Source organism: Psammomys obesus, unplaced genomic scaffold (assembly GCF_907164565.1).
Source record: "Psammomys obesus unplaced genomic scaffold, mPsaObe1.curated_primary_1811, whole genome shotgun sequence".
Taxonomy (NCBI): domain Eukaryota; kingdom Metazoa; phylum Chordata; class Mammalia; order Rodentia; family Muridae; genus Psammomys; species Psammomys obesus.
The window spans coordinates 5864248-5875240 of record NW_026585742.1 but is presented as its reverse complement, the minus strand read 5'-3'; the positions used below and the strand labels follow the sequence as shown (position 1 = coordinate 5875240).

Below are 10993 nucleotides of genomic sequence, written 5' to 3'. Positions count from 1 at the left end.
GGGCCCCAACTTTGTACAGTGATCAAGTGAGAAGCCAATGGCTCAGGTAAGTGTCTATCTTCACAGAGCCTAAGCAGTTCTCTCCTTCCTCGATGTGTGAGAGAGAGAGAGACAGACAGAGAGAGAGAGACAGAGACAGAGAGAGAGAGACAGAGAGAGAGAGTGAAAGAGGGAGGGAGAGCTGGAGGGAGGGAGAGAACAGATACAAATTTTTTTGTCTCTTCAATATCTAACATATCTCCTTTGAAGGTTGTCATAAGTGGTTTTGCTTTTATTAACATTCCATTTTTCTAGCTACCTTATTCCTATAGATGATTCAACTGTTATCATTTTCCACCTTCATCTTGAAGGTGAGGTCATATAGCTATCTTGGATCATGTCTAGGTAGAACTATGGGTAAGAGAGATTGCCTATTTGAGATAATTCAGATAACTTGTACTTTTTGAACTGACACAATATTTCTGTAAGTATGACACACAAGGACATTGGTAAAATAAGATAAGTGCATTGGATAGGGCTGGGAAGTAAGGTCTTTTCTGCTGCTGTAATGAGGAGTCTTGCCTTGCAGAGACTGGTCAGAAACAGACAAAACACATCCAGGAGGGCAGAGATTATTTGTCTGGATTCAATAAAAACTTCAGCCAAAAGCCTAGTTCTCAAACACAGAAGTATTTTTTTAGCTCACTCAGATACATTTCTGATAAGAGTGAAATATTTACAGTCAGTAGCAGTAGAACATGACAGTAGAAAGATGGAAAAGGTCTCAAACATGGTGCTGCTTTATATTCCAAAGGAAGCGCTCACCTGTCTGTCAGGCAAACCTGCCCTCACTACACAGTGGCTGGACTGGACATAGGACGGATCATCTGGAGAACAGGAGTGCTCCCAGTGTGATGTGGTCTAGGTTGGTCAGATGTCGTCAGTCACACCACACTGAAACGACAGGCTGTATGTACTCCATTAAGTTAGAAGGGAGAAAATGATTGGTACATTTTCATTGCCTTTGATTACTACTGTCAGCTTCCTTTTTGTTCTCAAGGTCTCCTTCCTTCAGACTTGGTTTAGTCCTTTCTATGATGTGAAGTCATAGAAAAGAACAAAGTAAATCCTCACATTTTTAGACTTTTGTTCTCTCCTTTAAGAGTACCAAGATTGGGGTGGAAAATGATTGCCTGTAAGTCATTAAATTCTAGAAGTGATCAATGTATTGACTTTCTAATGGCTGTGGATGCAAAGACCGTCTGAAGAGGACCACATCATCAAACACAATGCTTTTGGAAATGCACACACATGGACTAAGTTACCCAGGGCATCAATATGACTTGTAGAAGAAAGATGAAGATGTTTCCTGGGGACAGGGGCAGTGGGGATTCCTCTTGAACTAAAGTCATAACACCATAAAGAAATGGAAAGTGTCAGCATGACCACTGGCAAATAGCAGAGTCTAGTTTTATTAGGTTTACAGGCTTAAAATATATAGTTAATAGCACACAGCTAAGTAAATTACCTAGAATGTTATATGACAGCACATTCCTAATTATTCTGTCTCTACCCATTTCGATAGAACTCCTGAGTCTCCTTTCTGCCATGTGCTCATTTTTTCCCCCTATTTCAGCTTAAAACTTGTTAGTGCAAATACAGATCATTGTTTTTTTATGTACTTACGGATCCGTTTCTTGCTCAGATGTGCTATGTGCATGTCTACAAAACAACAAACCGTCGTTATTATTGATAAGTTAAAGGGAGGTTGAACAATGTTTAGTTTTGTTAACATGAAATATTATTTAGAATATTTTCACAGTTTACTTTTACTGCTAGTAGCAACATTTTATTTAATATTTTTGCATATATCTATGGCTTTATGCTACGCATTTTTTGCTTTAGAGTAAATTCCTAAAAGTTGTTAAAGCATAGATGACCTTCAACACACTTTTTTCCAAAGTCTCACAAAATTGTTTAATCTCACATTGGCAATGTATAATTTCACCTACTTTCTCAACTTGAAACTTATAAATGACGCTGTGATTCACCCACACACACATACACAACATATACATACATTCAAATATACATGTTTTTGTCATTTTGCTATTATTGCATAGAAATATTTTATTAATAGATAGAGATGTGAAACTTGTCTGTATATATACACATGCACACACACACGCTGTCATTAAAATAATATGGCTTTTACTAAGAAGATTAAAACAGTATACAAAATTGTCTTTAAATATATATTTTTACTCATTTTTTGAGCCACTTGGTCTAAAGATTTTAGCATTTAAAAGTCTTATTCTTTATCATGAAGCTTCATTTTGTTTCCAACACATCATATGGATTCTTAATTTATGTATGTGAAAAACTCAATTGATCTAATAATGGGGATTTTTGCATAATTTCTTTGGCAAGTTCGATAATTATGTTTAGCCTTTTGTTGTTGTTGTTCAGTTGTCCAACTTCTGTTGTGTTCTGTGGATTGTAGTCATGTTTTTAGATCCTACCAGAAAAAAAAAAAAGATTTTTCCTTCAGATTGCAGTTTAGAATCATTTTGTAAACATCTCCTAGAAGAATTTCTGTTGGAATTTAAGACAACAATTCCGTTAGCTTCATAATTTTTCTTCAAGTTTTAGGAAATGTGCCAGATATTTCTGTTTGTACTGTTATGGCTTGCATGTGCTCTGTTGACACTTTGCTGAAACCATTCAAACAAACTTGCTGGCCTATGATGGGGCATGCGGAGTGAGTATGAGCAAGTCTGTATATGTGTGGCTATTGGGGAACTGCTGAGGTCAGATAACATTCATATGTAAGTGAGATAGTTTATAGTAATGGATGGTTATAAATAAAATGACATTTTTCAACATGCAAAAACAATTTTGGAATATCTTATTCTTAGAAGAATTTAAAAGCTTAATTATGACAGTTTCAAACATGCTTATAACATAATCTGGTCATATCCACCACCCTTATAATGCTCCCTTCATTTTCCCTCCCTTCACCATTTGGTCCTCTCCCTTCTCTTGAATAGTTCCTCCCTCCCTTCTTTTTCTTCATCTCATGTACTCCCCATCCGAAGAAGGGAGTGTTCAGTGCTTGCCTTCGTGAGTCTGAATTGTTTCACTTAACATGGTTTGCATTTCCATCTTTGTTTCCTGCAAATTGTGTGATTCTGTTCTTTGTTATGGCTGAATAAACTCCATTGTGGAAGCTAGGAAATGTCTCATTGTGATAGACCACTTTCTTAGGTCTTGGGCTGCTGCATCCCCAGAACTGATAAAAATGAAGGCTTCTTCCTATGCACCACATTTTCTATCCATTCAACCACTGGTTGGTACCAAGATTGATCCCGTGGCTTTGCTTTTGTAACTGGTAGGGTTTGTATGAACTGATCACTTTTTCTGCCTTTGGGAACTATTTGTTTGCTTCATATGATCATTTATTGATTGGATGATTTGAGGCATTGGTACTTGCTTTTCTGAATTCTGTGTTTGTTCTGTGTATTGATACATGGTGAGTGGAAAGCTTGCAAAGTCATCTGTTTGTTTTGTATGCTCTGTTCACTTTGTTGCTTCTTTCACTGAGCAGTGTTTTTTATTAGATGGGTGTGTTGTTTTGACTTGTATTTTCTAGGCCACTAAATGCCTGGAGAGCCCAATCCTGTAAGTACAGTGTTCTTCAGGTAGCTTCAAACTTTCAGATTTTTACATTCATCTTTAATCCATTTTAGTTGATTTTATTTTTTACAAGTTAAGAAAGAAAAGCTCTAATTTCAATTTTAAGGGTATTTTTAGTTGTTTTCTCAAGTAGAAAATTTGAAGGAACATTGTTTTATTAAAAAGAAGCATGCCTTCCAAATTTATTGATATTTGGTTAGCATTTTTAGAATTTCTTTATATATGAATGTGTATACATTGTTCCTGTATCTAACATGCATGTCATATAAACACACACTCATAAACACATACAACTAGCTCTATGGGAATTTCCAGCTATGCTTATATAAACCTAACATATTTCCTTCAACAAATATATCTGTGGTTCAACTGTTTATTTTTTATTCTTAAATCATTTTCTTGCAACTGTTACTAGCATAGAGAAATTTGGGTAATTTTTATCTCCGTTTTAAAAACATTTTTATTTCATTCATTTTGAGTAAGAAGTTTTCCTTTTACTGGAGTGGATATGGTGTAGGCTAACATGATAAATGACTGATTTAAGAAAAAGATTCTAGAGGCCAAGACCAACCCCACCTCCTATGAACTATCAGGGAGGTCTGGGTGGAGTCCTTAGAGACTTAGTAAGTCTCCTAGACATGTGATATCCCCACCCAACTCTGACCCAAGCCACCACAAGATCCACCCACCTCCACCACCACCCCGACTGCCGCCCAAGCTCCCGCAGTAGCTGAAGCATCCAGGAGGTCATGGTAGCAGGTATGATGACCCTTTAGCCAGTGTCTGAGGCATGGCAACATGAGCGAATGCCTTGGTAAGGTTAGGCCAGCAGATGACCCTTTAGCCAGTGTCTGAGGCATGGCAACATGAGCGAATGCCTTGGTAAGGTTAGGCCAGCAGAAGCTGGACTGTAGGAGGTACACAAGATAGCCTCCCTGGATCCTGAGGTGTCCAGCCACTCCTATATCCAGTGGTCTGTTTCCGGTCCTGCCTTATTGGTGACAGTCCGTCCCTTGGCAGGTGATAGATGTGGTACATCTTCACTGTCACACAGGTCCAGTGCCCTGGCAACCCATAGTGAGTACCAGGCAGGGATGTAGATCAAGACTCTCTTCAGTGACCTGAGATGAGGTCTCTGCACTGGTGAACATGGTTCCTTTAAACTTCATCCAGCCCTGCACAGCCCGCCATCAGCTTCAGAATATGTCTGCATTTACTTTAAAGTCTATGAGTGTCTGTTGCATATTTTTAAATTGAGGCTGTTTTTAGAGTTTTGTGTATGAGTACTGTATTTGCGTCACTTCCACCTTTTGGTTTCTCACCTCCCTACTCTTACTAGGCCTGCTGACTCCCTCTCAAACTCCTTAGAAGATATGCAGCATTTGTTATTTGCATTTTGGGTACAGAGTGATAAGCCGATATTTCTATGTGCAGTGTAGTGACAAGATTTTTTAAATTACCATTGTCACATCTGTACCCGCCCCACTGTCCAATTGTTCCTATGTGTGTGTGATGAGGATTCCAATTCTTCTTTTCCAGCTACTTTGAAATACACAGTAAACTATTGTTCACTGTGATTTCCTGACATATATTTGAATCCCAAAACATATTCTTTGTATACAGCTGTACTTTTTATACAAAGGTAACCAGCCTGCATCCTTTCCTTGTCCTTGCTCTCCACTAGATATCTCCACTCTGAACTTCCAGGATGTCAATAATTTTAGGTTCTGCATATGAGAAAAGTCATGTGAGTTACATAATGTCATTTCATCATAGTTATATCTGAGCTATAGTCTGTTGTGTATGTATGTGTGAATGCTTACCCACTCATCCGTATTCGAACAGTTAGGTGGGTTTTATACAGGGTCTGCAAGACTGTGCTGCAATCGACATGGGAAAGTAGCCATCAGCACTTGTTATCTTGTCTTTTTGACAATAGCCATCTACCTGGCGCTGATACTGCATCATGTTTTGTTTTGAATTTCCTTGATGGTTAGTGATACTGAGCATGTTGTGAATGCTTTTTGTGGTGCTGCGGATAGAATCCAGGGCCACATCTATGCCAGCTGTTATAATTTGATGTAAAATATTCCCAATAGACTCCTGTTTAAGTATTTAGCCTCCAGCTGTTTGTAGGGGGTGAGGTGGCCATGTGTAGGAATCAGGCCTTGCGGTGTATAGTCCAGCCCTGTTTATTTACATCTCTGTTTCCTGATCTGCCCAGATGTGAAGCAGTGCCTTCCATCACAGCTGAAAGCTGCCACCTACAGCCATGCCTTCCCTGTTGTGAGGGGCTATGCTCTCAACAAGAGCTGGAACTGGGCTCTCCTTTAAGTTGCTTGTTGTCAGTTGTTTATTCACAACAATGAGAGAAATGTTTGTGCCCTGCAACCAAAGTCATAACCTAGGACTCTGGAAGCCATGTGTGATTTGTCTTTAGAAATATTTTTGGCCTCTGCCCTGCACGAAGAACTACACATGGACCAGGTATGATGGTGAACACCTTTCATTGCAGCTCTCAGGGGCCGAGGGAGATGAGTTCTAGGCCAGCCCAGTCTACACAGTGAGTTTCAGGACAGCTACGACTACACAGTGAGACACTGCATAGTGAAAGGAAAAAAAAAAACAACAAAAATTAAAAAAAAATAAACAACAACAAAAATAACAAACAAATGAAGAGAAGAGAATTACAAGCCACTGAGGAAAGCTGGGAGTTGGAGAGGTGATCTTCTCGATGGAAGAGCACACCAGTGTCAAATGGTCAGCCCTGAAAACATACAGACAAGTAAGATTTATATGGAATGAGCATGTCATATTTAAAATAAATGTATTTCTAAAATCTATAAGTATATATAAAAAATAGATATACATGTATGTATACATAAACACAGAGGGTTGTATGGGAGGGTTTGGAGGGGAAAAGTGGAAGGGAGAAAGTGGTAATTATATTATAATCTCAAAAAATTTTTAAATATTTAACACTTGTCCTTGATTTTGATTGGTTTAATGGTTTTTAAAAATAATTTAAAATGTATTTCTTTGCTTTAGTACAAAAAATTAGGTTTCATTGTGACATTTTTCACTTGTTGAGTTTTTAAAATTATTTCCTCCTCAAGTTTCTGCAGTTCCTTATAACATTTTAGATGTTGGGTAAATATTTTTTAAAGATTTTTTTTTCTGTTTTATAGATAGTTTCTTCACTGTTGTTTGTTTCTTCTTTCCCTCAAAAGGTTATTTGTTTGGTATTATTATTATTATTATTATTATTATTATTATTATTATTATTATTAATTACTGGGGATAGAGCCAAAAGTCTTGTGCATATCAGGCAAACTATAGCACTGAGACACAACCCCACCATGAAAGTTTTCAATTTTGTGTACTTCTATTCTTGCTCTTGTTGCCTGCATTTCTGTCATACGAAAATTGTGTCCAGCCTACAGAGTGCTTTAGAAGATTTTCCTCTTCTCACAGTGAGCTCAAGCTGTGAGTCTTTCATTGGTGTAGGTGCTCACCCTTCCAGAGGCTCTGTAGGCTTTTCTGCTGCCATGGACTGCAAGATTCTTCAGACTTTTTCTTCTACCACCATTTCCAGAACTTATGACTGTCTCGACAAATCAAGAAACCTCCTAAAGCAAAAGTGTGTCAGAAGTTAAGGAGACTGGTGACACGGGTCAAAGACACAGCCTGAACTGTTGCAGTCCAACCTAGATGTTTTCCTCTTGGAGACCTCTAAGGCTAATAGAAATGCTAAAGCGGTGATGATGATGATGGTGATGATGACGATAAGTAGCACAAATGTTGAAAAGGGACAATTCCTTTAAACATCATGATCGACATGTTAAATGTTACGTAATTTCTTATCACTGAACTGCAGTCCATTCGACTGATAAAAAAACTGATTTGATTTCCTTGATCTGGACCATTTATTTTGAGAAACTGACTGCCTATCTCTCACCATCTCTTTTAGTGTTGTTTATTGTTTACTATGGTGCTGAAGATGATACCCAGGCCCTCTGCGTACTAAGCAAGTGCTCTGCCGCTGAGGTCAGCCCTTAGTGCCTACCTCACAGTCAGCCATCTTCCTGACTTGATATTTGTTTCTGCAATGGCCTGAGCTCTGTTACGCTTTACAGGATCTGTCTGCCTTTTATTCGGTAACAAAAGCCCACTCAGATCTACTAATAGTGGTTTTGTGTCCATCCTCTTTTGTGTCCCCGTAGCTCTTACTAGCACTGTCCAAACACATTTCCCTCCTCTGCTACTGCTTTCAGTGTTTCTCTTCCAAGGAGATATTAAAACACATAATGTCTACAGTAGTGTCGCCAAAGTTCCTGCACAGGTGGCACTGCATAGACAGGGTGTGGCAGAACATCAATGAGAAATCGACTAGCAGCCATGGTCAATAATGAGTGATGGTATTATCCCGTTCACTGCAGTCAGTCATAGTGTTCAGCAGAGTCTATAGTTCCGTGGTTATTTCTAGTGGAATTGGCAAGTTTTTATATTTATTTTTAAAGTATTATTATACTTGTTTATCTGTCATGGATGGAGGTATCATGGCAAGCATGTGGACAGCTTGCAGGAGCCAATACTCTCCTTCCATCATGAGTCCTGGGACGCAGACTCAGGTCATGAAGCTTGGTTTTGAGCATCCTATCTGCTGAGCCAAACTTATCTCCAGCCTGAGATGTGGCAAATTTTAAAATTGGAAAGAAAATTCACAATCTGATCAAATATTGTTTTGATTATTTGGTTGTATAAAATTGATTTAGAATACTAATTATTTTGCTGTTGGATATACATTTTAAGCAATTGGACGTAATGCAAAAAAAGAAGTCTCTATAAGGCCCACATACTATGCAATAATAACCAAACTTTATTGAATCAACCACTGTTTATCAAATATCCTCTCAATTTCAGGCCATAGGACCCTGACTTTCAGATTACTCTTCAATAAGAAGAAACGGAGAAAAGAAAAGCTGCAATTGACTCCCCAGAAAGTGCTTGACATTAGACGAATGAGTTTAATTGAAGGGTCTCAGTCATACATTTGTAATGATTCCTCTTACCTTTGTAATTTTCAGTAACTCCTGCTTCTCTCTTTATGCTTCCAGCTCAGATGCAAACATATGGATGGAAACAAAACCTTTCCCAGTGACTTCACCTTTGTGGGACTCTTTACTCACAGTAAAGCCCCAGGCTTCCTTTTCAGTGTTATATGTGCCACGTTCTTCATGGCCATACTGGCTAATGGGGTCATGATCGTTCTCATTCACATAGACCCTCACCTGCACAGCCCCATGTACTTCCTCCTCAGCCACCTCTCCTTCATTGACATGATGTACATTTCCACTATTGTGCCTAAGATACTGATTGATTACATTGCGGGCAAAGGGACCATCTCTTTTATTGCCTGTACCGCCCAGTACTTTCTCTACATGGGCTTTGTAGGGGCCGAGTTCTTCCTGCTGGGACTTATGGCCTATGATCGCTATGTGGCCATCTGCAATCCACTCCGTTATCCTGTCCTCATGAGTCGGAGGATCTGCTGGCTTATTTTGGCCAGCTCTTGGTTTGGCGGAGCTTTGGACAGTTTTCTCCTCACCCCTATCACCATGAGTCTCCCATTCTGTGGTTCCCACAAGATCAACCACTTTTTCTGTGAGGCTCCCACAATGCTGAGGCTGGCCTGTGGGGACAAAGCTGTATATGAAATGGTAATGTATGTCTGCTGTGTTGTGATGCTGCTGGTCCCCTTCTCTGTGGTGATGACATCCTATGCCCAGATCCTGGTCACAGTACATCAGATAAAGTCTGAAGAAGGAAGGAAGAAGGCTTTTGCCACTTGCTCATCACATGTGATTGTGGTGACATTGTTTTATGGGGCTGCCTTGTACACCTATATGCTTCCCCAATCATACCACACCCCACTGAAAGACAAAATCTTCTCAGCCTTTTACACTATCCTCACCCCCTTGCTAAACCCTGTTATTTACAGTCTGAGGAACAGAGACGTGGCAGGGGCCTTGAGAAGGGTGATAGCAAGACACCGAGGGACCTGCAGTGTGGAAAGGAAATAACGACCGGAAGCTAAAACACCTTTGCCTGTCTGGGATAAAGAATGATGTGGACAACGCTGCAGCAATTTCAAAAGCCAGTTCCATGAATTGATGGCGTCAGTGTTGGGAGATAAGAACCTGAGACAGCATTTCATGTATAAATGATGCTAGGGTCCCATCAGTGTCGCTAGTTTTCTCCTTCTTTGTTTCCATTGGCTGTAATTCACTTTTAGAATTCTCTCATTACAGTTCATGTACATGGCATCCCAGAGTTGATATTACACATCAGCCCTCAGTGACCTCATAAGAACCTGTGAACTTAATGACACTGTTTAGTCTATCCGATGAGAGAGTTTGAGACTCTTGTGAGTGTCAACATTTACATGACAATAATGGATCATAGAGCTCCACAGGGAACACCTTACAGATCGTTAACAATGGAATTTATAAAATCCACACATCTCTTTCTAGAGGAGCAATTGAAGACAAATTCTCCTTTGTCTAAAGCTGAAGGCGGGAAGAAAAACACATTAATATGGCAATTCAAAAACCAAATTACCACAGAACAGAGTTCTATTGTATTTCTTACTCATTATGTTAGGGTACGTAGCAGCAGATAATTGAGAAAAAAATAGCTCATACAAGAGCAATTTCTACAATTGTGCCCTAGGGTCTTCTCTAAATCACTGAGATTCTTGGACTCTTGGTGTAGATGCTAGCGACCAGAGGGATAATGCCACCTTCTTTCCACTTCCAGAGAAATGTTGGATACAACATGTTTTTGCTTGTTTGTTTTCTCCACAGGACTGGATGGAGGAGTTTTTTTGTTTGTTTGTTTGTTTGTTTGTTTGTTTGTTTTAACTGGATAAAAAATGTGAAAAACTTATAACTCAGCTTTACGTTTGTGATCCTTTTTGGAGACAATCTACTATCATTTCTGTTCTAGTAAATTAAGGGCTGGGGAAAATATTTAGAGTGGACCCAGTCATTAAAACCACATTCTCATTCTCTTGGACCAACTCTGTGTGGTGCCAGGTGTTGACTCCCTGCTGTTGGACAAAAGCCAAGCTGCATCCAGTGAGGACAAAGCCGTATATGAAATGGTGATGTACATCTGCTGTGTTGTGATGCTGCTGGTCCCCTTCTCTGTGGTGATGACATCCTATGTCCAGATCCTGGTCACAGCACATCAGATAAAGTGTGACGAAGGAAGGAAGAGGGCTTTTGCCACTCGCCCACCACATGTGATTGTGTTG

At 39.4% G+C, this 10993-nt stretch overlaps 1 protein-coding gene across 1 annotated transcript; it reads left to right on the top strand.

Moving 5' to 3' along the window:
• Nucleotides 1-8807: 8807 nt before the first annotated feature.
• Nucleotides 8808-9758, top strand: LOC129670592 (olfactory receptor 2T6-like). The gene has a single exon (XM_055599164.1). The coding sequence runs from the start codon at nucleotides 8808-8810 to the stop codon at nucleotides 9756-9758; it is 951 nt and encodes a 316-aa protein (XP_055455139.1).
• The last annotated feature ends 1235 nt before the right edge of the window (nucleotides 9759-10993 follow it).

Coding starts and splice junctions, on each gene's coding strand:
- LOC129670592 (XM_055599164.1), top strand. CDS start 8,808: ATGGATGGAAACAAAACCTTTCCCAGTGACTTCACCTTTGTGGGACTC.